The following is a 25,144-nucleotide window of genomic DNA, read 5'->3' as shown; positions in this document are numbered from 1 at the left end:
ATGCTGCTTTTGATGCAGCCCAGGATTCAGTTGGCCTTCTGGGCTGCAAGCACACACTGCCGGCTCATGTTGAGCTTCTCGTCAACCATCACCCCAAAGTCCTTCTCCTCAGGCGTGCTCTCAGTCCATTCTCCACCCAGCCTGTATTTGTGCTTGGGATTGCCCCAACCCACATGCAGGACCTTGCACTTGGCCTTCTTGAATTTGATGTGGTTCGCGCGGGCCCGCTTCTCAAGCCTGTCAAGGTCCCTCTGTATGGCAGCAGGATTTCTCTGCTTTTGCTGTTATTGTTAAAGCTGGATGTTGCAGCCAGCACTTCTATGCAATTTTTTTGCCTTTTGGAGAAAAAGAGAGGAATTTACTTTTGCTGTCAGCAAGGTTGCTAGCAGTTATATTGGCCCGCACTAGGCTTGGCAGCGCACGTCTGCTGTGACAGAGTGTGCTGAGTGAAGGGGGTCCCAAACTCTCCTGCTGCTTCTAGTTGCCTGCAGATAATTTTGTGCAGGACTGGGGAGTCATCTCAGCGGCACATCTGTTTCTGCTGTGGACCTGATCCTGCAGGCTTTCCTCATGCACAGCTTCGCTCGGAAATTGTGAGCATTCAGGGCTGCAAGATTGGTCCTGTCATGATGATTTCCTGACAGAGGGAAAAGACAGAAACTATTTTTAAATGAAAGCTTTGAATCGGAGGAATATTGAAGAGTGCAGCAAAAAATTGTGTCAAAACCCTGAAATCATGGACTCGGCAGTTTTCTTATGCCAGCGTTTTTCTTCTCCTCGTAGTTTTAAGGCTGCGTTTTTGGAGGACTGGGCTGAGCATTTTTCAAGGAGATGTTTCTGTTCTCCCTGGTGCACATTATCGCAGCAGCAGCATCATTTTCTGTGCGAGTCAGGCTGGAGAGAGGCGATGTGCTGTAACGTGTTCACAGGGGTAAGACGTTGCAAAAAAACCTCTGTACTCTGCCTTGCACACAGTCAAAATGGTTCTCCTTTAAGTTTGCCCAGGAATTCATTATTCAGCCTCCCCCCCAGTCTGGTTTTATGTTCCTACCTTGGTGTGCATTTCCAGCTTTTCCTTCCAAGTTTCAGTGCTCAGTGGTCACTTGGGAAAAGCAAATATGAGAAAGTGTGTGACTTCTTAACACTGGAAAATTATGTCCTCTTTTCCCCATCACTCACTTTTGTATAGCTTGAGAATGACCCAAAGGGCTCCTGCTCAGATTTTCATTTAAAACAAACCATCTGATTTGATCCAAGATCATAATTTCCCCCCAAAGCACACTCAGAGTGATCTGAACATGTGAAAACAGGCAGTTTATAACCACAATTGTTTCCCTGCCTTGATAGAGTGGTCACTAGTCAACAAATGTAAAATTTACTGCCTCAGAGGGAGACGCTTTAGTTAATTAGTTACAGTCAGTACTGTGCTAAGAGACTCACTGCTGCTTGCCCATATATTTGCCTGCTAATCTCTCTTGCTGGCTTTGCTGATCCTGGTCTGCATATTGCGCCTGGTTTCCTATACCCACCCTGTGAGGAAGTGCTCAGAACCACGTCCGTGCAGGGTAGACGATGAGCATCTTCCTCATGGGCCATTTTCTGTGCTCTGGAAGCCCGAGATGCTGGGTGAGCATACTTCACAGGTTTTGCTCTTCTGCTAACGTGAAGTTTTCCAGCCCCAGCCTAGGCTTACAGATTGTCATTTTGGTTGCACATTTCTGATATTGTCTTTTAGCAATTTTTCCCCCTTTTTTCTTCACATATGTGTCCCTTTGCACGCTCCCACAGTGCACTGTGCATTATCTGACTGCCTCCTTCCTCATTGCAAGGGGCTGCTTTTCCCTGCTGCTCTCTGCCCAGGAGCATGCGGCTTTTGGTGCCACTCTTCACCATCCCCACTGGTTATTTTTCTGACTACAGGGTTTTGGCAGCCTCCAAGGGCTGCCTGTAAGTAGCTGTGACCCCAGCCCTGGCATACTGGCTCTTCTGGCAGTGCTGAGATGTCCAGCCTGATGCTGCCTGTACGCCATATTTGCAGAAACCTGTCTCCTGCAGGCCTTGGGGGCTTGTCTGCCGCCCAGGTATGTCACACCGTGCTGCGTAAACTGCCAGGCAAAGTCCAACCTGGCGATGAGCAGTGCACAGGATCCTGTCCTACCCTTTACTGTTTCCATGTGTGAGGTTAAATGTAAGGGAAAACCAACCTAGCACACCTTTTGATTTGAAAACTTTCAGGAGAGGCAGCTGAAAAGCCTGACATTCACACAGCTTTTGCTTTTTTCCAGGCGACCTGGTGTCTCGAGCAATGCACCACCTCCAGCCCCTCAATGCCAAGCAGCATGGGAATGGGACGCCGATGCACCAGAAACAGGGATCGTTCTACTGGGAGCCAGAGGCTCTATACACCCTCTGCTACTTCATGCACTGTCCACAGATGGAGTGGGAAAATCCCAACGTGGAGCCCTCAAAAGTCACGCTGCAGACAGAGAGGTAAGAGCCACGGCACGGTGCTTAATGTCGCAGTGAAGACGTTTCATTAATAAATCAGCCTGGCTGGCTAATTGCTAATTACAGCTTGCGTGTGAGAGACTGTGGAGCAGTCTGGTTTGGTTTAGGATCACCTCTTTGAAATCCGTTTCTCTCGCCGAAGTGCTGCGTGGCTGACCCGATATATATCAAAAGTGACACCCAGTGGCTACATACAGCAAATTGGTTCCAGATGTGCACTCGGGAGAGATTTCCTTTTCCTTTCGTTCTTGCTCAGCTATTCTGTGTTTTGGAAAAGAAAATGAGAACTTCTATTTCTGGCCTAGCAGGTTTGGGTTTAAATGTGTTTTTTCTGCGCGTTAATAGGGCTTGACAGCTGCGATTGGGGAAGTGGAAAATGAATAGAGTAGTGTGTAGAAAAGAGAGGTTGTTAAAGATGGTGGGCTCCAGCTGTGCTGGGTACCCAGGCGCAGGAGTAACCTCCAGGCTGCCCTGGCGGGGATGTGGCAGGCTCCGGCTGTACTGCTGTTATCCTGCCTCCGGGGATGGCCAGGGCAGGGGAGGCACGCCTGAGGCCCCATCCTGACTCAGGATCTGCCTTAAGGTGAGAAGGAGATGCCACTGAAGCTGGTGATGGGGTTACCAAATGCCGGCAGGCAGGATACCCAGCGCAGGGCAACTCTGCACCTGGGCGCTGCAGAAAGCAACCGGGACAGCTTGCTGGCCAAGAAAATAAAGCCATCTCCTGTCAAAAGCCCAACAAACTCTCTAGTAACACAGACTCCATGTGTGTGCTGAGGCATGCTGTGCTATTTCCCTGCCATGCTTCTCACCAGCTCTAAACCAGGTTTTCCCAGTACAGAGATGAGAGGAGCAACTGGTGTTTGAAAAGTGCTGGGTATTTATTTTTAGGATGGGTATCATGGTGGTGCAAATGCAAGCTGCTTTTGCAAGCTGGGCTCCACATTTACATCCCGATGTATATACCACACTGTACGTGTGAGCCAAACTCTGATCTGCACCCGCGCCCTGAAAGCGGCACACACAGGGCTTGGTTATTGTTTCAGTATGAGGTCCGCATCTCAAAAGCAGCATTTGAGAATCTCATCGTATGTGTAATCATAAATGGTATACAATGTGATGTCTTCACTGAAATACTTTTGTATTGATTCACAGAAAAGCATACAAGATGAAACTCTGGCATTAATGACATTACTGGGAATTTTGCCATTGGATGGCATTTTGTTTCTTTTCAAGTTTGGGTCTCTCTGTGAGCACGTTTGTCGCTTTTTGCTCTATTGTTTCCAAAGTTTCTTGACAAGAATCCAGAATTTTCTCTTTTTTCTAAATTATTTTTAATTTCATGATTCGTCATCCAGCCTTGTTATTGTGGAAGGCCTAACTCGTGTCCAAGAGCAGTTAGTATGCACAAAAAATGACCAAAATTAGAAGATGCCCTCACTTGATCTGTAGTCCCTGTCTGTGGGAGTAATGCCACTGGAACGAGTGGGAATATAAAGCTGAGTAATGCTGAGGCTCTGGTTTGGTAAGCTTTCTGCAGACTTCCCCATGGAAAGTGAAAAGGGCAGAAATATTTGAAAAATCACTCTTAGCATTTGGTTCAGTAGGTTTTCCTTTCTCTGAGGTCGCCTTAATACATGTTCTCTTCGTTAGAACACTTGAAATGCTGATTATTTAAAGCGATTGTTCTTCTTTGCTTTATTTCGAATACTTTGTCTGGCAAGACGTCTTCCTTTGGCAGGCCGGTTTAACAACTGTGGTGTGCGGTTAGGGCCAGAGCAAGTACTCGGTGCTGTTGCCAAGAGCTTGTGGTCACTTTTGGAAGGAGCAGATGCTTCTCCTGTTGCCTAATCAAACATGCGTTAGTACTTAGTACCGGAGTGGGAGCAATGCAGGGTTAAGCATGAGCCTGGATATTTCCATGGGGTTGTGCTCTGGAGCTTCATCAGCTGCATGCAACCGTCCTGTGCTGCCTGGAGAAGAGATTGGTGAAGCTGACTTCTCCTTAGTGCTCTGAGGAGCCTTCCACCCTATTTCCCATCCTTTTTTTACATGCAAGCATGCTTTGTGGTCCATGACTTATTTCTGGTGTTTTCAGTTTCTGTGATGGGTTTTTGTGTATTGCAGGGGAGTGGGTTTGTTAAACATGACATTTTTATATGCAGAACCTTCTTCTCCAGCTGCGGCAATTGCTTTTATGTTGGAAGAAGCCCAAGAAGGAAGCAAGGAGGTCCAGGCGTCTTCCCCTCTCTGTGTCACTGCTGGTGCAGAGAAGCCAGGGCTGCATGGATCTGGCCATAGGCAGTATTTCCATGAAACAGGGGTTGTCCTTGGTTCACATGAAGCCAACTTGGCTACCATCTTGGCCCCCTCCTCCCTGACTGTGCATGTCCAGGGTGGAGAGGTTTGCGGGATGCAGCCAGAGAGCTCCCTTGGGGCTTGCAGGGCTCGGTGGCCCCATGAGAGCAGCTCCTGTCCTTCCCACCCGTCTCCAGCCCACCTGGATTTCAGGTCTGAACCGGGCTGAATTAGGGAGCCACAAAGGCTCTGCATGTCCTTCTGCGGAGGCTGGATATGGGAGGGAAGCCTGTATGGTGGCGGTTGTGCCTGGCTTAGCACTTCCCAGCACAGAAAGCAGTACCTCCCTCAAAGTCTTGGGGGACTTGCAAAATGGGATGTTTACCTTTGAATAAATCCGGTGCTTCGTTTCTAGGCAGTATTTTCTAGGGAGTGTTTCTCTGTGTTTGCTCTTCATGGAGGTAAAGAAATGAGAATCCAGTGTGTTTGTCTTTACATAAAATAAAAGGGAAAAATGATTGTACAGCGAAGCTCTTGTGGCAGAGGCTGGGGAGGGTGGGTGTACTGCTTTCTTGGGAAAGGGAGGAGGTGGAAAGTGGCCAGGATTGCTCAGAAAACCTGGAAAAGATTCCCCACTTCCTAAACGCCAACAAACCCGACCATAAGATGAATGTGTGACCCCCTCCCACCCCAAATTCATATTCTTCTTTTAATCTGGTCACTTTGGAAGAAACCCTCTGATTTTTTGGCTGTGTTGTTGGCACCAACGCAAGCCAGTCCTGCTGGGGTGGGTTATCTAATGGCCCCAGGTACAATGTAGACAGCTATTTTGGCAAGCATGGAGGTACAGGGAGGGAGTGGGGTGGACCTGTTCGTGGAGTCCCCCTTCCCTAATGTACCCAGCCGGGATGTGATGGAGACATTTGTCTTGCGCCGGGTGTTGCCTGCGAAAGCCATGCCCCTCTGGTGCCTCCATCTGCGGGCGGCTGCAGATTATTTAGGTTTGTTCATTCTTTTGCTTTCCTGGGAATTAAAAAAAAAAGAAATTGTAGATGAGGCCACAGTTACCAAGATTTCTTTCTTGCTTGCTGCTTCTGGTTTAATAAAAGGATCTGTCCCGCGGTTCTGTTTTGCTTCTCAGCCTCTCTAATGCTTCCAAAATTATTGCAAGTAATTTCTTAAGCACCGGAAAGCGCAAAATCTGTAGTTGCAGATTTGTGTGATGGTTTTTTCCCTAAGTGGTTCCTTACCCACTTTTATCCACAGCTGTATTGACAAAGTCCTCATTACTTCCTAACTCTCCATGTTCCCCCATTAACAACTCATTGAGAAGCAGCAGCTCAGCAGCTCAGCCGGTCCAGAACCACCCATTAATTCTGCTCACAGGCAGCAAAGTTCCTTCTCCAGTGCTTCCTCTGCTGATCCACCTTGGAGGAGCGTTAACTCCCTGTGCTGCCTGGCAGCCTTTAGCTTTTCCCCTTGAGTCTTAATTGTGTTGATGGATATGTGTCTGGTTTTAACCTTCTTTCCCCTTTTTCTTCAGTACTTTTCCCTGTATGTGGAGCAATCCCATAGGAAACTCCCACGGGCCGTTGCTTGCTTTTTATTTTTCTGCCTGCCTTGCACGCACGCATGGACACACACACAAAAGTATACACATCCCCTGCACGTGCACACATGTGCAAATTGTAGCCTGTAGTCATTCAGGATTAATGAGAAGGGTTTGGGTTATCATCTGGATTTTGTTTCATGCTTCAGATAGTTATTAGTGTACTTGGCTAATTAATATGATGCAGCTCCCTTAATGAGAGGAGTGTTCCACTGCTATAAAATAACTTGAACTCTTTCAAAGCACCTTTGTAATTGGTACAGCTATGTCTGTAGTACAAATTATACCCATAGAACAACTTCAGTAAGAAGATGACTAGGGAAATGTGTCCCTGATTTAAATTATTGTGTGGTACAAACTCCACGGGTAGGGCAGTCTCCAGCAAAGGCCAGCAGAGAGGGGAGGGAATGATGGGGAATGCTGATGAACAGGTAAAGTGCTAGCACTGGGAACGTGGAAGTCCTGCTATGAAACCTGAATGAACCTCGCAATGTATATCTGAAGAAGGGATTACGTATGCTTGATGTGCTAGCATGGCATAGCCCTGTATAACCCTGTGTATTTTTATCCACTATTTAATTGAAAACTTCACGTGGTAAAACTGTGGCCTTGCTGAACTCAAAGTTAACACCAGGGTTGATTTGCCTGGCAACCACTGAAAAGAAATCCCAAATCCATCCTTATATAAATCCTCTAGATTTGCATCTTAAATATCAGACTTCCCACTTCTTAAATATCCTTTCAGAAATGGTATTGGCAGCTGCCTGCAGTGTGTGAGGTTGCACATGTTAGAAGAAACAGTTCAGGCAGTATTCGTAGCTCGGCTGTCAGACAATATATCCTGGCTGGGTTGGGGCTGTATTCTGCATCTAATTTATCAAGCTAGGCTTAAGCTGTCCATGGTGTGGCTATAGGATTTTTTTAAATAGAGAAAATTGCGTGCAGCACTGCGAGAACAGTGCGTTACCCACGCTGTTCTGTGCCGCACTCTCAGTGCTGGCATCTCTCCAGGGATTTACGCCACAGCCAGTCATGTCAAATCCGATGTCAAAACTGCCTGTGAAATATTTCCCTGTTGTGGTTGCTGGCCAAGTCATCACTTCAACTTGGTTGCATTCCGAGTCTCGGCCATTAATGTTTTTAACACAGGAGAGGCAATGGGGACGACGCATTTGAACACTGGATGTGAGTTCAAAAACTGTGACTTGCAGATACCCTTGTGCAGACTCTGAGCACCAATGTCTTGGCACATGAAAGCCTGAGGGTAAACCCTCTCTCCGCCTAGACAGGTCTCGCTGAAGCTTATGTGAGAGCAAGAAGAATTGATCCTTTGGCCTGAACAAAATGCAGAATTGGCTTTTTCAGAGGCTGATTACTTGGGTCACCCTTAGCTGGGCTTCTGGAGTGGTGGAGGAGCTGCCTACCATGGGACAGCTGCGTGGACTCATGTGGTGCATCAGTCGGTGCCTCTGGGTCCCTGGGCAGGAGCAGGGCTGGCAGCCTTCTGAAGGCATCAGAAAGTATTTTCTTGTTCTGAAGACAGGTAGCTTATGGTGTAAATATAAAATATGAGTTTTGCAGCCTTGAAACCCATCTGAAATGTATGCTACACGTTGGAAAAAAAAGGTTTTCTGTCCTCCGATAATGCTAAAAACAGACTAGCTTTGCATATATGGTTTCATCATATGTTCTAGATGAAAACTGTCAGAACTGAGAATGCTTTTCAATTCATACACTGGGATTTTCTTTAAAAGCCACCCATGAAAACATAAACATAAAACCAAACAAATGAAAAGAACTTTTCATAATGTTACAGTTGCTGACTCCCTACCATTGTCTAGGTAGGCTTTTCTTTGCAAAGGTACAGCCTTCTGCTTCTCAGAAGCACTGTGAACTCTGAATTGCAAAAGCAGTCCACAGCAGTGAGCTGCATGGAGCACTTTGATTGCCATTGCCACGCAGGTTTGCAGTCACCACTCTGGCTGGAGTGAGTGAAGAAACTCAACACCTACCACGACAGCATCCTCCTCAGTAGCTAAAGGATCCTGCAAACAGAAATCATCCGAAGAGCAACATGAAGTGCCTCTGGAAATAGAGAGGCTTCTGTGCTGCACTTGAAACGACGATTTTTTCTTTGAGCACGGTGATTGTTTGAGGAAATCTCTCATGTGCACTTGATGAGCTCCTGGACCTGGAGCGTGCTGCAGGCTCTGCTGTGAACAAGGGGGTGGTGGCCTGTCTGGGGTTCGTGAGCCACAGCAGTGGAGGACTGAGCCTGAGTGAGGAGCATTCAAAGGTGATGAGTGTGCCATCAGGAAGGCAGCTTTAAGTCTGAACGCCAGAGAATGTGACAGGCAATAATCCCTCATTTGGGACTCTCATTGCCTGGCAAAAATTACTAGGGAGACACATGCTGGAGGGGAGCTCAGGAGGAGTCACCCTGATAGTGGGAACTGGGAGGAGAGAGTGAGACAGGACACCACTTTCCTGGCGGGGGGGGGGGCGGGGCGGTGTCCTACCGAAAAGGTGGATCACTGCAAGGGAGAGGGAGCAACTGGGGAGAGGAAGAACTGCTTAACCTGCTGGGAAATCAAGACAAGGAGGGTGAGCGTGTGTGGCGGCCCTGCTCTTGAAGGACTAGGCAGAAAGGTGCACCGTGAAGTCACGGTCAGTGGGCAGCAGGGAGTCGCGCCCTGCAAAGCTGGTAGGGGCAGGGAAAAACCAGGGCGAGGGTTTACTGGGAGCTGGGATTTGTAGGAGTGCTGGCCCTAGTGCTTTCCAACTCCAGCGCTGCAGCACGCTGTGTCCAAAAAGGGGCTTCACTGGTCTCCTTGCAGACCCACGCAAAAATAATGCAGTATCCTATTGGATTTTACAGTGCACATTTCTCATGCTCTTCCATCTGACGATTCCTCCCATTTATGTACAGGTATACTGCCACTGATAACAATAATAGTAATAATAATAATGATGATGAAAAAGCCTGGGCTATTGTATATGCATGACAGGACTTTTAATATCTTCTGTGCCAGCAATAGGAGGAGGGAAACAGTGGGCAGCTCAGGACTGCTGTGTGCATCTTGGGAAGAGTGTGGGTTTTGGGCAAAAGGTGGCACAATGGGAGCAGGTTACGCCTTACATTTAGGTCCCTTTCCATAATGTTTGCTTTCCTGGTGAGCCATGTTGTAATTCAAAGTGTCCCAGAGACATCAGCCCCACAAAAAATGGGGTAGGTTTGGTGCTTGATCAGGTGTGGAGGGGTTGTCGGCCCCACTCCGGAGGGGAGCATGCCAGGGAGAGGCATGGGTGGGTGTTGACAGGGCGCTGCCATGTCTGAGGGTGATGCGGAGAAGGATGTGTGATATCTGGGATGGGAGAGGAAGGCGAGCAGTCATCCTTTGTGGGGGTGTACCAGCTGGTTATTGCCGGCAGATGTCTGCAAGGCACAGGAGCTTGCAGGTCCCAGAGCCATCCTGAAATAGCTGTGAGAGGGGCGTGAGGCAGCCGGAGGGAAAGAGGAGGGAGGCTGTGTTGAGGGAGGAACCGACGATGTGAGGCTCTGATAATTCCTTTTGCTGTTTAAGTAGGGACCTGGGGAGGGCATGCTACAAAAGGAGCCGTCTGTCCCCTTGCCAAGGTCCAGGGGACAGAAGGGTCCAACCCTTTGGGATCTGCTTTTTGTTGGCCTCCCCCATCCCTCCCCCACCTCCCAGCTCTTTTGCGTGGGATGGGAATTGCTGTGTGCAGAGACCTCTCCCTGCATCCCCATTTGGCATGTTTTTCCCCTTAGCTGACAGTTCAGGAAAATACAAGCCTGTGCTGAAATCCATGCTTTATTTGGGATGTTACTTAGGCTAATGCTTAACTTTGAACCGCAGTGAATTAAAGGGAAGGGGAACATGCATTTCAGGTTAAGCACAGGTACAAAGATGGGCTGGAGATCAGAGTGCTCGCTGATGCGCACCCCTGTAAGGTCCTTCTGCAGCAGTTGAGTTGCTCCTGATGTTCCACATCGTTCAGGCAGAGTCAAGCCCAGTATGTTCCTACCATGCTTAGATAATTTAGTTAAGGTGTGTGCTTCTAAAACATGTAACTAGGTGACTTACCTGCTACGTGTCTGCTCTGGAACACAAAAGTACCCAGCTGTCCTGGTTGTTACAGCAGAGATAAATCAATGTATACGCCAGTGATGTGATACATTCGCCTAACCTGTTTTTGCACGATGTCATTTGTAAAGTGAAATATGTCGTGCTGATGTCACGTTGTCTTGTGGGTTGTCACCTCCCTATAACTTTGTGTTCCTCTTTCTCCTTTGGCCCATAAATAGCATTAAAAAAAAAAATCCCCTTCACATGGTGCGTAGAGTCTTGAAGGGTATTTTTAACCTATTGCACTCAACCATATTTGGTTCTCTTCTCAAAATACAAATTCCCTGACGTGCTCAGATATGCAGTGATGGGTTGGGATTTTTTGCTTTGGAAGAAGAAATGTAATATATTGTGAGTGAACTCCACATGCTTGTGTATGGAGCAAAACTGGCCTTTAGCAAAAATCCCCCTGCTTCTGCAGAACACCAGTTCTCTTCCCTTTTGGGATTTATTGCCCAAATAGCCACATTCATTTCTATTTCCCTGTTGAAATTTGCAAGACTAGGAAAGGGAAAAAAAAAAAAAAAAGCAATTTTATAGTGCAGTTATCACAGTTGCTCTAAATAATTTTATTTGCTCTGCTCCTTACTGCGTTGGGGCAGATTTTGTGCTGGGTGAGTTTCTGACTTGCACAAGAGGAGGAGAAAGTGTGAACCCCTGAGTCTACTCTTCAGCCACAGCCCTCTGCTTTTCTGTTCACCCAGCAGATGTTATATACAAGCCTGTCTTAATTTTTCTGATCCAGACTGTATTCACTCATGCAAACCATAACGTAGAATTGAGTTTCCTTTTAATTGTTTTCCTAGCACCAAGTTTTGTGGGTAACTATATGCGTTTTTACACTTCCAGTGTGATTTGCAGCTCCCTTTCTGCTGTTTGCTGAGCAAGTGATGAAAACAATTCCCACCGATCACTTGTCCCTAGTTACTTCACGCAGCGAGAGGGTCTCTTCTGCTCCAAGGATACATGTCACAGGTGACTCGGAAGCAGGTCACCTGCCAGGAGCAGATACACACCCCTGCTTCTCCCCTCACCCTCCTCTGACTGCCGCCACTTTCACAACAAACGAGCTGGGTTATGGAAATCATTTTGTGGGAGAAGATGTTCTGTCCTTATCTGCCTCCTTATGTGGCCACCAGAGTCTGGGGGGAGCAAAAAGCCTTGGAAACAAATGCAGCCTGGTTTTGAGGTGACGACGATGTGTTTGAATTGAATAATGATGAAAGTGGCAAGTCAGCCAAAGATGTCGTATTTCAAAAAGAGGTTGTTCGTTTAAGTGCCCATGAGATTTGGTAACCCTATGTCCTAGGGAAAGTTAGTGGCCTCAGGGCTTCTGTGTCCTTCGGCACTTTGGAAATACATCATCCTTCCTTAAGGATATTAATATCAGAGCTCTGTGAAGTCAAGTCTTCAAAAGAGAAATAAATGGCAAAAAGAGCTTAAATAGGAAAAGGATATTCCAGAATCAACATCCTCTTAAATCATTTTTCTCTGGGTAGATCCTTTTGGAGTAAAGTTATATATTTAAAATGTAAAGTATTTGCCTGCTGGGCACCTAATTCAGCCTTTTTTTTTTCTGTCCCCCGCTCCGAGAAAATGGACCACATAAGGGAAGGCAAGTAAGGGAAAGCAGTATCAAATGAAAAGGAGCAGGAGAAGTGAAGGGAGCAAAAGTAGGGGATGATGCTGCACTAAAAGGAACATTTCCAGTATTAGGATGATATACTGAGCTAATAAACGGAGGGAATACGGGAATATACAGGTAAAGAGGAGGGGAAAGGGAGCCACATAGGACATGAGACAAAAGAAGGTAAGAGCAAGTTAATTACAGACAGTCCTTGAGGACAGTAGTCATTTCAAGTTTCTTTTTTTTTTTTTTAAAAAATATTATAGCAATCTCTGTTAACAACCCTTAGCCATGGTAGCTGCTCCACAGTGTGGATGAAAATCTCATTGTGTCTAAGTAGTTGTCAGCAGTTCTGACTAAATACAGGACTTTCAGCATAGTCTTCAAGTAGCTCTTCAACAGATTTATTTAATTTTTAATGATTTTACAATTTTTAGATTTTTATAGTATATTTTTATAAAGAGAGATTTCTTCTATCCGTTTTCATCCCTTCCTCACACAAACTTTGTCTCTCGTGTACAGCCACGGAGGAGACACACATTTTGGACACCCCAGCTAGGAGATGAAGCAGACGCAAATACCTGTTGGGGGTGGAAGGGCAGTTGCTGCAACCTGTGTTGCTCTGGGGATTTTGTCCGCCTTGACTAACAGGCAGCGACCTTCCAAGATGTTCAGCTGCAGATATTTATTTATTTTTTTAACTCCAAACTAGGACTTGAAGCTATGGTTTTCATTTAAGGTTTGGCATTTTTCTCTTGATCTCCAAATTATTTTTAGCGTAGATGAGAGCAAACTGTATTCTGTGTGCTTCACGTAAGGCATGGGCAGCTCCCACTAGGATATAGGGCTATCCGGGTCTTGTGGAGTAAAGGACTGTGTCTCTGATAGTGTCCATGCTTTGCTCAAGTAGGGGCAGTGGCCCAGAGTCCCACCATCCACTTTGGGGTTGGTTTTGTGTATTTTTCCTCAAGTGGCAGAACAGCTGGTACCCAAAGATGTGATGGTTTGGTACAAGTAATGGTGGCCTTAAAAGTGAAATGGAACAGTCTGGTTTCTGATGCTGCTCACAGATAACCCCCCCAATAAAGCGGGATCATCTGTAAAGGTCCCCACTTTCAGCACTGAGCATGCGGTGCACATCGCATCCGCAGGAGATGCTGGAGGACTTTCCTTGAGCATCACCTCTTCATCCCTGACATCTTGGGGTGGGGGCATCCCTTTTCTCTGCCCTGGTTTGTTCTCCCATCCCTATTGCAAAGTGGCTGAGGAGCGTACCCAGCCCGGCACGTCAGCCAGAGCAGGACTGTGTGCCAGTGCCAGGCTGTGCCAGGCTCCTGCCCTCTTTTTGGGATATACTGTGCGAAGGATGGTGGGGGAGGGAGGGCTTGCCAGGCGGGTGCACTGACCTCACAGGAGCCCCATAAATGAGCGTGGCTCATAAATCTCACTCTTCAAATAAACCTGCTCCAGAGACAGGGTGAGACATCTTGATTTAGACCTGCTTGAAATTTGCTGAGCCAGTTTGCTCTCCCCTGCTTTCATTTTGCTTGTTTCCTTCTTTCTCCCTGTATATATATTCTCACACATATATACACACGCGCACACACACACCCCTGCCCTCTCTATATATATACCTGTTATTTTGATGCTAGTGTACCGTAGCGTTCATGTCTGTGCTTTCCCAGGCCGTTCATTGTGCTGCCTCCCCTGATGGAGTGGATACGGGTTGCTGTGGCTCACGCGGGGCACCGTCGCAGTTTCTCGGTGGACAGCGATGACGTACGGCAGGCAGCGAGGCTCTTACTGCCGGGAGTTGACTGCGAACCTCGACAGCTAAAGTAAGTCCACAAAAAAAAAAAATACCGGCTGCTTTGTGCAAAACCTGTCTCTCTGTCCTAGTGACAGCGAGCAGGCAGGCAGACAGCTCTGTTATTGCCTTGAGAAGTGCATGGATGCTCGGGCTTGTCGCTCTGTGTGTTGCAGAATCGTCTCCTGGTATTTGCTCACATCCGTGGATAAGCCGGTTGCATGGTAATGGGTGCCTGAATATCTCACAGCTGGATCGAGCCCGTAATCTGCTCATATGGTGGTTTTTTTTTCCTCTTACTATTAGGTTCTGCTTGTTAATGAGGGGCTGAAATCTTCTGCTAATTGTCTGCTTCATGTTGCTTTGCTATAAAATACCAAAATGTAATTGGCAGGGCTGCAGATATTTTTCAGGGCTTTGTTTTCAGTGTTAATGCTTAAAGGGCACATTTAAACTTACAGGTAAGACTACCTCTTGCAGTAAAATTGTATTTTTCATTCTAATACCGGTTCAAATTAGTTGTAAATGTCAGCCTAGATGATTTGAGTTTTTCAGGTATCAGATGTGACCTTTTGGTTTTCTAATGAAGTCTTAAAGTATTTATTGCCAGGATATGTTTTCAGTGTCTGTTTTGCCTTATTGTTACGTACATGTATAAAAGCATGATCTAGGGCTGTTCTGGAGTCAAGAATATATTTGGTTTTGATTTACATATGAAAAGGCATTCTGAATCTGCCAAAGTAGAAATTACTCACTGCTATTGCTTCACAAATTTGTACATAAAAGCCAATTTTCAGCAGCCTGCCTCTTCATACAGCAGTAGGTGCATTCTTTCTTGCAACACAGAAAGCAGAGGGGTGATCTACATGATTAGCTGTGACAATCTGCATTGGAGCAGCTGCCTTCTGTTGACTCTGGCCTTGACATGCTCTTTCACCAGAGAGTATACTACTTTACTTTGAGATCTGCATAGGCTTTTTATAGTCACAGCTATTCAATATTTAATTGAAGAAATATGTTGAGTTTCAAAAGCGAAATCGTGAGCGTTTCAGATTTCAAATCTTGGCTGTAATTGCTTCCCTTTGGTGTGACCATCTTGGCCCTTGTTTCCAGAAGTGCAGTGTTCTGAGTCCCTGCTGAAATGTCAGGGCTTACAGGTACTACGCACTTTCTGAAGACCTAGCACTTGGTTTTGAAAAGGCACAATTAATTTAATACCTGTTCCAGTATTTAGGTAGGATTGCAAATAAGGCAATAATGTTTCTACTTTATATACTCTGTCTTAAAAATTAAGGTAGATGCAGTTAAATTTCCATGGATTAAAAACCCACAATGTACCATTCTTAAAGTTGTATTTTGTCAGTGTATATATGTATAGAAAATGCCATCAACTGAGGCAATTTTCCAGGAGTTTCAAAATCATTTGAAGTTGGGGAGAGTTGTGTTATGCTGCAGAAGAATTTATTGATTATGAGGAACAAATCAGCACTTAGTTTAAAGTGCCCATGAGATAACACAGATAGATGATGGTAAAGGTGTGGATGTGGTCTATCTTGATTTCAGTAAAGCGTTTGACACGGTCTCCCACAGCATCCTCACAGCTAAACTGAGGAAGTGTGGTCTGGATGATCGGGTAGTGAGGTGGATTGTGAACTGGCTGAAGGAAAGAAGCCAGAGAGTGGTGGTCAATGGGACAGAGTCCAGTTGGAGGCCTGTGTCTAGCGGAGTCCCTCAAGGGTCGGTACTGGGACCAGTTCTATTCAATATATTCATTAATGACTTGGATGAGGGATTAGAGTGCACTGTCAGCAAGTTCGCTGATGACACAAAACTGGGAGGAGTGGCTGATGTGCCGGAAGGCTGCGCAGCCATTCAGAGGGACCTAGACAGGCTGGAGAGTTGGGCGGGGAGAAACTTAATGAAATATAACAAGGGCAAGTGTAGAGTCCTGCATCTGGGCAAGAACAACCCCATGTATGAGTACAAGTTGGGGGCAGAGCTGTTGGAGAGCAGCGTAGGGGAAAGGGACCTGGGGGTCCTAGTGGACAGCAGGATGACCATGAGCCAGCAGTGTGCCCTTGTGGCCAAGAAGGCCAATAGCATCCTGGGGTGTATTAGAAGGGGTGTGGTTAGCAGGTCAAGAGAGGTTCTCCTCCCCCTCTACTCTGCCCTGGTGAGGCCGCATCTGGAATACTGTGTCCAGTTCTGGGCCCCTCAGTTCAAGAAGGACAGGGAACTGCTAGAGAGAGTCCAGCGCAGAGCCACGAAGATGATTAAGGGAGTGGAACATCTCCCTTATGAGAAGAGGCTGAGGGAGCTGGGTCTCTTTAGCTTAGAGAAGAGGAGACTGAGGGGTGACCTCATTAATGTTTATAAATATGTAAAGGGCAAGTGTCATGAGGATGGAGCCAGGCTCTTCTCAGTGACATCCCTTGACAGGACAAGGGGCAATGGGTGCAAGCTGGAACACAGGAGGTTCCACATAAATACGAAGAAAAACTTCTTTACGGTGAGGGTGACTGAACACTGGAACAGGCTGCCCAGAGAGGTTGTGGAGTCTCCTTCTCTGGAGACATTCAAAACCCGCCTGGACGCATTCCTGTGTGATTTGATCTAGGTAATCCTGCCCCGGCAGGGGGATTGGACTAGATGATCTTTCGAGGTCCCTTCCAATCCCTAACATTCTGTGATTCTGTGATCTTGGGATTACTCAGGTGGGAATGAAAAGAGAAATAGCTCCTGAGACAGCTTCTGGATTTTAGAGAGACCAGACTTTGCAGTGTGCACTTATGTAACTACAGGGGCCTGATTCACCCACTGATGTCCCAGAATTACAATCTCACTCTACTGTGCTGGCAGAGGTCTGCAAATGAGTGTCCGCATACTTTGGGTTTTACTTTAAGGTTTGTGCCTACTGCCAGCGTAGTGCAGCAGGTTCTTTGTGTAGCTGCAAATCAGACCCCGGCTGCCTGTAATCCTGAGAGCAAAGGAAGGACCAACCTTTTCTGAAGAATAATGTGAGGCATCAGGATGTTAATTTGAAATGTTGCAGCTTGTAATTTTTTATTAGTATTCAGTGCAGACCCTCAACACTTCTCATTTCCACTGAGCCAAGTGCCAGCCTTTCATGTCTCCCCATTAGGGAGGGAGTGTTTTCAGCTATCAACTCCTCAGCAAGCATCAATTCCATAAATGGGAGGGGGGGAAAGATACAGCAACTTTGCAGGGGATGGCTTTTCAAATAAACTGTGTGGTGGATGACAGCTGGACAATTTTAAATGCAGTTAGCTTGATATATTTTGTGACTTTTATAGAAATGGCTTAAGAAGGAGAACCTTGAAACTGGTTCAGTTTTTAGGCTTTTCTTATCAGTCTTCTTTAGTCCCTAAAATATAGAGACCTGAAACCAAAGTTCCCATTGTTCCATATGATATTGCATCATTCCACGGTGTTGATTCACAACCTGTCACTGCAAACACAAAAAGCAGAATCAGCTTCCCTGCTGGAAAAACACACATATGGGAAGAGAGAGAGATTGGCAGGATCTCAAAGGCTATGAAGTTCAGGATCAGTTCGGATAAAAACCAAATATTCGGTTTCTTATCTGCATTACAGCATGGAGGTCTCCCAGCAGATCCATGTGACACTGCCCAGCACAATTACATACTCCAGCAGTGAGGTTCCCGATATGTGGCTTTGTAAATCATCTCTGCTTTCTTCCTGCCTTTCCTTCCAATACTTGTCTTTCTCCCCTTTTCTGATCCTTTTTTTAAAATCCTTCACCTTAATTTCTTGCAATGTTTTCATCTCCTGAAAGAGGAGCTTCTCTTGCTCTGGGTAGAGGAGTGAGTGAAGCTGGAATCAGTCAGGAGCTGCCTGTTTCCTTCATAATCTCTCTTCATTTCACAGCAGCAGACATGCCAGAAAGTTTCTTCCCTTTCCGCTGCCTTGGGAGATGAGCATGGATATAAATGTTCCCCTTCCTCCAGGAGTGGAAGCTTTAAATAGAGTAGTTGTCTCCACCTTTTGCAAGGAGGTAGGTTTCACAAATGGATTGACTGCTGGATGCACGACAGCTAGCTCAGATAGAAGCCCAAGTTGTGTCCAGAATACTCTTTGTCATAGTGGGAGACCAGACTTAAATAAAGCCTCACCTGTACCCAGGCCCTCTTGGGCCACCTGGGGAACCTGGATGTAGTTAGTAGAAAACTGTGTGCAAAGTAGCTCGCTGCTGGCATAAATCTGGTGAAGGTGGATGCTCTGCTCCCTGCTGTAGACCTTTTATTAATGAAAGCATCATGGATGAAGGTAATTTGTTGCCAGAAAGGGGCACAGTGGTAAAAAACGTGCTAATCTGCCTTTCTGCTGCAATAAGGTAGTGTCACTTCTGAGTCTGCACTGGGTCTGGCTGGCTGCACACAGATGCCTGGTTTTGGCTGCTGCTCATCATCCCATCTGCAAGGGGTACCTTTCCCCTAGCTCCAGCTAAACACAAGAAGCTCTTTGCATGTCTTTCCTTCCTTCATTCTGGGGGATGTTTGTTTAAAACAAAAAAAACTCCCAGTGTGTTAGACATGTGGTGGGGAGGATTGCTAATGGATGACTACATCTGGGGTCTGGAAGCTGACGGCAGAGAAACAGAGCAAGGGAGGAGCATCCTGTATTGCTCAGCACAAAGGCTGCCATGCTTTTTATCAGGGTCAGTGGCTTCATTTCTGATTTCAATATATCACGGCAATCCTGGAGGATGTAAAGATGCTGGAACAAACTGACCTGACAGAGGTGGTAATGTCATGCAGGGGACTGTCACTTGGTCACTTAAGCACCTGACTGGGTAAAGGGCTATTTTCTGGCCAGTCAGAGGTTAAAAGAACAATATAGTCTAGGGAATGAGTGTGTGCGTGTGTGTGTGTGCGCATGTTCATTCTGATATCCAGAAGCAGCAAAAATTGAAGAAAAATCCACAGATGTGAGTGCAATTCCCCTCTACAAAGGGCAATTCCCATATGTTATTTGAAGTATTTTCTTCTGCCCTCAGCATTGCCTCAGATCTCTTTGATTCCAAGTCATTCCTCTGTCTGGTTTCTCTGGGAAAGCTGCTTTTCCCAGGTGTTTCCATGCCCGGAAATCAGCCCCCTCACCCCTGAGAAGGTCTCTGTGCTCTGCTGAAGGGAATCAGGTGGGCAGCATCTTCACTCTGGTACTGCCAGTGATGCAGGAGGAGGCATTTCAGGAGATCCCAGCTTGCACTGTCTGAGGGTGGGGTTCTGGCTTGTGAACCGCTGAACATCCCAGCAAACATCTGACCCCCAGCTTGGCTCGGGAAGGAATGCCCTGTGGGGTTGCTGACCTAGCCCATATCAAGGGACCTTCCTGGCATCTGAATGAAGAGGAATGCTGAATGTGTCCCCATGGCACCAAGATCATCCAGAAGCGTTGCCCATGAGGCTGGGCTTTTCTCTGCAGCCATGGGGGTGTCTGGAAGCACTCACACTCATTAGTCCCCTGCCCCCTTGCCCAGCAGGCTGTGAAGCTCCTGGCTGGGATTTGGAAAAGAAGCAGAGTTTAGTCATCTTGAAGAGTGGTTTCTTCTTATACATAGATGAAAAGGCTTGTGCCTTTCTCTTGTAGAGTGGAGAAGTGAGATTGCTCACTGTGGCATTCATTACTGTCCACCACAGCCACACACTGGAGGCAGGTGCCACACTGTGGCAGGAAGAGCCCAGGACAATTCTTAAAGAGGACTGAAGTACTTTTTTGCAGCTATACCCAAAGGGCCACGATGGGAAATGGCATTTTTGCTGTTGGGTTCCTCACGGGTGGAGTCCCACAGGGGTCTTTCTTCTTCTTGACCTGTCCCATATTGACATATAACCTGTGGAGACCCCTCCAGCTCTGGTACCACGAGGGTGCATGTGAGAAGCATCACAGTTCCTTGTTTGCAGTCCCTAGTTGTTGGGGGGACGCTGGAGGACAGAGCTAGGCAGTGGGGTTTGCACACCGACCTCACTGGTGCGGTCAGAGCCCCCCTTATGTTCCAGTCAAATTTAGTTGGAGATGGCAGCATTGCTGCTGGTGGAAGCAGAGCTGGTGAGAGCAGAAGCTGCTATGACAGGTCTTGTGCCTGTACACAGATGGAGAGCCATGATAAGTTGATCTCCTCCAATTGCTTGCTCACATACTTCAGCAGCGTTTCTGAGTTATGGCTGAGTTCCCTGTGGGTGCTGGGCTCACATATATTGAATGCAACAAATATCCCTTTTCTCCTCTGACGGGCTGTGAGTCTGGGTCCTGTCTCTGCTCCTGACCATGGACATTTTTCTCGTCTCTTCCTGGGATGCAGAGGTGGAATTGGTAAGTGGTGGTCTTGAGGAGGCACCTGTGAGAAGTGTACATCAGTGCCAACAGAGGCCATCACCCAAGAACTTAAGTGAATACTTTGCCTCTGTTTTTGGGAAGCAAATCCTGGGGGAAAAGGAAAAATAAATAATAGCAACAAGGTTATGAAAATGGAAAAACAGTAATCAAAAGGAGAGCAAATTATGCAGCTTAATGCACTCAAATTGGGGTGACCAGGTAACCTCTATCCCAGCGATGAGAAAGAGCTGCCTCATGAAATCAGAGGGTCAGAGGGAAATATTTTTAACAAAGCCAGGAGTGGTGCCATAACTCTAAGGATTAATAATAGTAGTGCCCAACATTTGAAAAGGATGAAAAACAATCTGAGGAAAATTCCAGGCTGTTAGTGCAAGGCCTTCGAATGTTTTTTCAAGCAAAGATGGATTAAAGACATGTTGTTGAGAGAAAAGTGGGATAAAATGTGGCACAGATTTTCTAAAGATAGATCTTGACAGACTAATCTAATAACTTTTTGATAAGATAACTGATTTTCTACTCCAAGTAAACTCAGTAGATTTCATCTATTTGGACTTGAGTGAACTATTTGGTGCAGTCCATGCAGGGCGCTATTAGTTAAGATGGAGAATCTTAACTAGTAAATTAGTTAAGATTAGTAAAGGAATTGGAAAGTGAGCAGGGGCTGGCTTTGACAGAGGTGGCAAGGGCTGGGTTGGCTGCGGTGGGGTTGCAAGCAGAGATCTTCAGCTCTCCATCTTAAAAACTGGTCTTTTTTTAATTTTCAGAAAGGGCTTTGGCACAAATCTGAGCAATGTGCTCATGAAGTTAAAATTTGCTGATGCCACGATGCTGAGAGGCATTGTCCTGACAGAGGATGTTTGGGAAATCATCCAGGAAAAAGTGGATGACCTTGAGGGCTGGGACAAAAGAAATGGGATGAAATGCAGTTTTCCACAAATGGATGGCAAACACATGGAGATTAATTAAAAAAATACATACTGCAGGGTATATGTAACATATACACTATATATGCAGTATAATGTATACTATATTGGGAGCTGAGTATTGAAAAGGGGATGGTAAAGCCTGTAGTACAGTATTTCATCTCAGAATGCTTGTGAACCAGAGAAGTGGCTTTTTCCTTAGCCATGAAAAAAGCAAATGCATGTTGAGGATGCATCGAGAGAGGTGTTTCCAGTAGAAGCAGGAACATATTGGTGCCTCTGTATGTGAAAGTGGTAGGAAGTGATGTGGAATCGCAAATCCTGTGTCCGGGTCAAGAAAATATTCACCTTGGAGCAGGTACAGAGAAACAGGCTGGGGTGATTTGAGTTTTGACAAAATGTTCTCATGGAGGAAGACTAGAAGAAAGGGGCTCATTCAGCTGAGCAAAGTGGCTGCTGAGGGAATGTGTGGCGCTTCTCTAGGAAATAATGAAGGAAAAATACACTCTGTTTAAAGGGCAGTGCGGACACAAGAATATGTGTATGTTAGCAGGTCATGAGTAAGTTCAAACTGAACGTGTAGATCGATCCAATCTTTGCTGCAGCAAGAGATGGTGTTTATTAACCCTCCAGTCCCATATGTTCCCACAGCTGCTGCCCCGTCGCAGCCTCACCCAGGGCTCCGAGTTGCATTTGCGGCTCCAATCCAGAAAGGTCTCCAGGCAAGTGCAGTGTCTGAGTGCCTTTGAAAACCTGTCTATAGTTGAAAATCAGTCCTAATTTCCAGATAGCCTTGGCCTGAGAATATCTAAGTCTGCTTTTCTGTCTGAGACCATCCCTCTTAATGGAAGCTCTCTAGGAAAAGAGGATTATTGACCTCAAGAGTGAAGCTTATTTAACATGGGAACATCCTGGCTCATTCTAGAGAGCTTTATTAAGACTGTGGGAAGGGAAAAATACAGCAATGTAAAGGGAAGATGTGCTATTTTGTTCTTTCTGAGCAGTCTATCCCGTTTGCCGTGTCATCTTAATGCTATACCACACATAAGCAGTTCTAACTTGAAAGTGAAAGAGGAAGAGTTGCATTTAATGTTTTATTTATGGAAATCCTGTGCTTGTACTAGAGCATGTAAATATAAATAGACTTTAATAAATAGAGATTTGAAAGCAGAAAAATATTTCCATTGCTCTTCGCTCTCCCTTAAAATGTGCTGGGTAAGGGGCTGAGTTTCCGGAGAGGGAGAAAGAGTAGAAAATTGCTGAGAGATTCTGCTATTTAATTAGATACAGCCACTTTTAAGTAGGGTCGGTTGGTGTTTGCCTAGCTCCTCGAATGTCCTTGTTCTTCCTCCAAATTTTCCCTCATCCTTCAACACCAGCCATGGCTATTGCTGTAATTAGACACAAAAATGCCAAACCAGCAAGCAGCAGCAAACAAGCTACTTGACAAAATCCAGCAGTCCCTTGGGGCAGATGGTGCCAGTGGATGAAGGAGATTTTATTACTTAAAGGTAGAGCACGGGTTTCCTGAGGTGAATCTCAACCTCTTCTGCCAACCAGCTGCTTGAAGACAACCGTAATAAAAAAATTATTGAAGAGGGGAGGACCTTGCTCTTATGTTCTCCTTCACGTTAGGACAGAACACACTTGTGTTTTTTATAGGCTTTAGGATCCAGCCTTCTTGGTTTTTTTCCATTGTGAGCAAATCCATCAGTGTTTCGTATGCTCTGTCTCTATATACGTTCCTGAATACAATAATCAGGATACAGATAACATATTGGCTTCCACTTATTAGTGAAGACTTGTGCTATCTATTTGTATGAAAGATGAATCTGTACCCAAATTTTCCTATGATACTTTGTCCTTCTTCAAAATCTGAAGTCAGATTCAATTTTGAACGTGGTTTCTGGCCTATATACATGGGACTGTAATGTGTTTTGAAATACAGATTTGTGTCTTGATTTCATATTCACATCACTTTTTAAATGTATTTTCCAGTATCTGTAACCAATTTATTCTCAGGTCTTTGATGAGAATAAGAGGTTGACTAATAAATATTCGGAGTATTTTTATTTTCTTGTCTTAATTTGGCTCCTGATTAAAGTAAATGGAGATTTTATGTCTACATTAAAAAGTAGTGGTCTTCATCACTTTGATCAACATGTTTGTGCTTAAGTTTCACTCTCTCCAAAACAGAAAATGCAAATAATTGTCTCAATATAATGTTTATATTGCAGTCCTATTAATATCAGCATTATAGTCCCTTTTAAAGCACCGCAGTGGAAAAAAAGAGTGCTCACAAATTTAAATCAAATCGTCTGCCTCTCCTGCTATTGCCATTTGTGTCTGTAGTCTCACTGAAAAGCCCCAGGCAAGGAACAGGACCCTTTTGTGCTATGGGCTGTGCATACCCAGATCAAAACTGTGATCCCTGACCCCAAGAAATTCAGCATTGCAAATGCATGTATATTGCTGGCTAAAATATGACTCCTTCCAGACTTCCAGCCAGCTGAAATATAATTTTTGACTTGAGACCTCATTCATGTTTAGAACAGAGACAGACTGAATAAACTCCACAGAGCTAAAAAGATAGACTTAATCTATTATCATTCTTTTGATTGAAAGGGCTGGCAATCGAGTCTCGGGTGGACAAACAAGGTTTTGGTGCTTGGCTATCAGGATGATGATCTGTTCATTTCAGTGGAGTGGCATATTTGTCCTGCTGCTCATCACAGTCTGCACTCCATTTCTTTTAAATCAACTATTAGTTTGCTATGCTGGCTCGTATAGCTTAGAACATGATTAAGATGTTCTTACTTCGTTTTGGGTAACATTTACACAGCATCACTTTTTTTTTTTATTGTCCATTACTGACTATAGCAATAATCCCCTCCCAAAGAACAAATAATTAAAAAGCTATGTAATAAGAAAGCTGCTGTGTCTACCAGTTACGATGGAAACACTTTGCCTTTGAATCATCCATTTTCTCAAATGGATTAAATCCATGAGTAGTTTATTATAAGATTTGCACACACCCTATCTTAGCCAGTTTGAGTGAAAATGGAAAAAAAATACCCCTGCATTTAAACCATTGCTGTAGAAGTGCTGCATTATGTTTTCATAATGTGAGTTTGTGAAAAGAGAAAAATAATTTGATGTACTGCTAGGACCCATTATAAATGAAGAAGATTGTCTTTGACTCCTTTCAGAGGTTTGAGTATTTCAGAGTACGATAGAGTGTCATGGTCACCATGCAGCATTTGACAGTGACCATTTGCAAATAATTAATGTTACCATGGCATTCCCCATATAAAGCCACAGTAAAGTTAATTATGTGCAGTGGCAACACTGTAATGATCTTGAAGATAGCTGCTGTAGAAGCAATATCTGTGAGGAATTAGAAGAGGACTTGGAGAAAATTATATTGCATTTTAAATTAAAAGATGTGGTCACAGCTTTATTACAAATATAAAATCAGGAAGATTTCATCTGTTTCTAATTTTCCTTTTACTTATAAAGCAATTGTTTGCTTGATTCAAGGTAGGGAGGGACCAGTTAGGGAGTTTACAGGCTGTGTGATTGAATCAGAGGGGTGGATTTGCTGTTGAGCATGAGGACTATGATCAGTGTATGTTATTAACTCAAGGATATTACTACTCAGCTCTGGGAGCGGGAGCATGTGTACAGCAGTGGTGGTGCCAAGGAGCCTGCCCAGCCCCACAGGTTGCTAAATAGGGAAATCCAGAACGGGCTCAGTCTTTTGAGAGAGGATATCACCCTCAAAGGATGCTGATCAATCCTGCCTTTGTCACTATATTGCCTCTGGGGGACCTCAAAGTTCACCTG

At 45.4% G+C, this 25,144-nt stretch overlaps 1 protein-coding gene across 1 annotated transcript in view; it reads left to right on the top strand.

The window, feature by feature from the left end:
• ABTB3 (ankyrin repeat and BTB domain containing 3) overlaps positions 1–25,144 on the top strand; it is a 188,314-nt gene that overhangs the window by 122,049 nt on the left and 41,121 nt on the right. Inside the window, exons 3-4 of the mRNA XM_068401050.1 lie at positions 2,286–2,490; positions 13,876–14,028. Of these exons, the coding sequence (XP_068257151.1) occupies positions 2,286–2,490; positions 13,876–14,028 (358 nt within the window). The remainder of the gene's footprint in view (positions 1–2,285; positions 2,491–13,875; positions 14,029–25,144) is intronic.

Source organism: Nyctibius grandis, chromosome 5 (assembly GCF_013368605.1).
Source record: "Nyctibius grandis isolate bNycGra1 chromosome 5, bNycGra1.pri, whole genome shotgun sequence".
Lineage (NCBI taxonomy): Eukaryota > Metazoa > Chordata > Aves > Nyctibiiformes > Nyctibiidae > Nyctibius > Nyctibius grandis.
The sequence above is the reverse complement of the archived record's forward strand: the minus strand, read 5'-3'. Positions and strand labels throughout refer to the sequence as shown.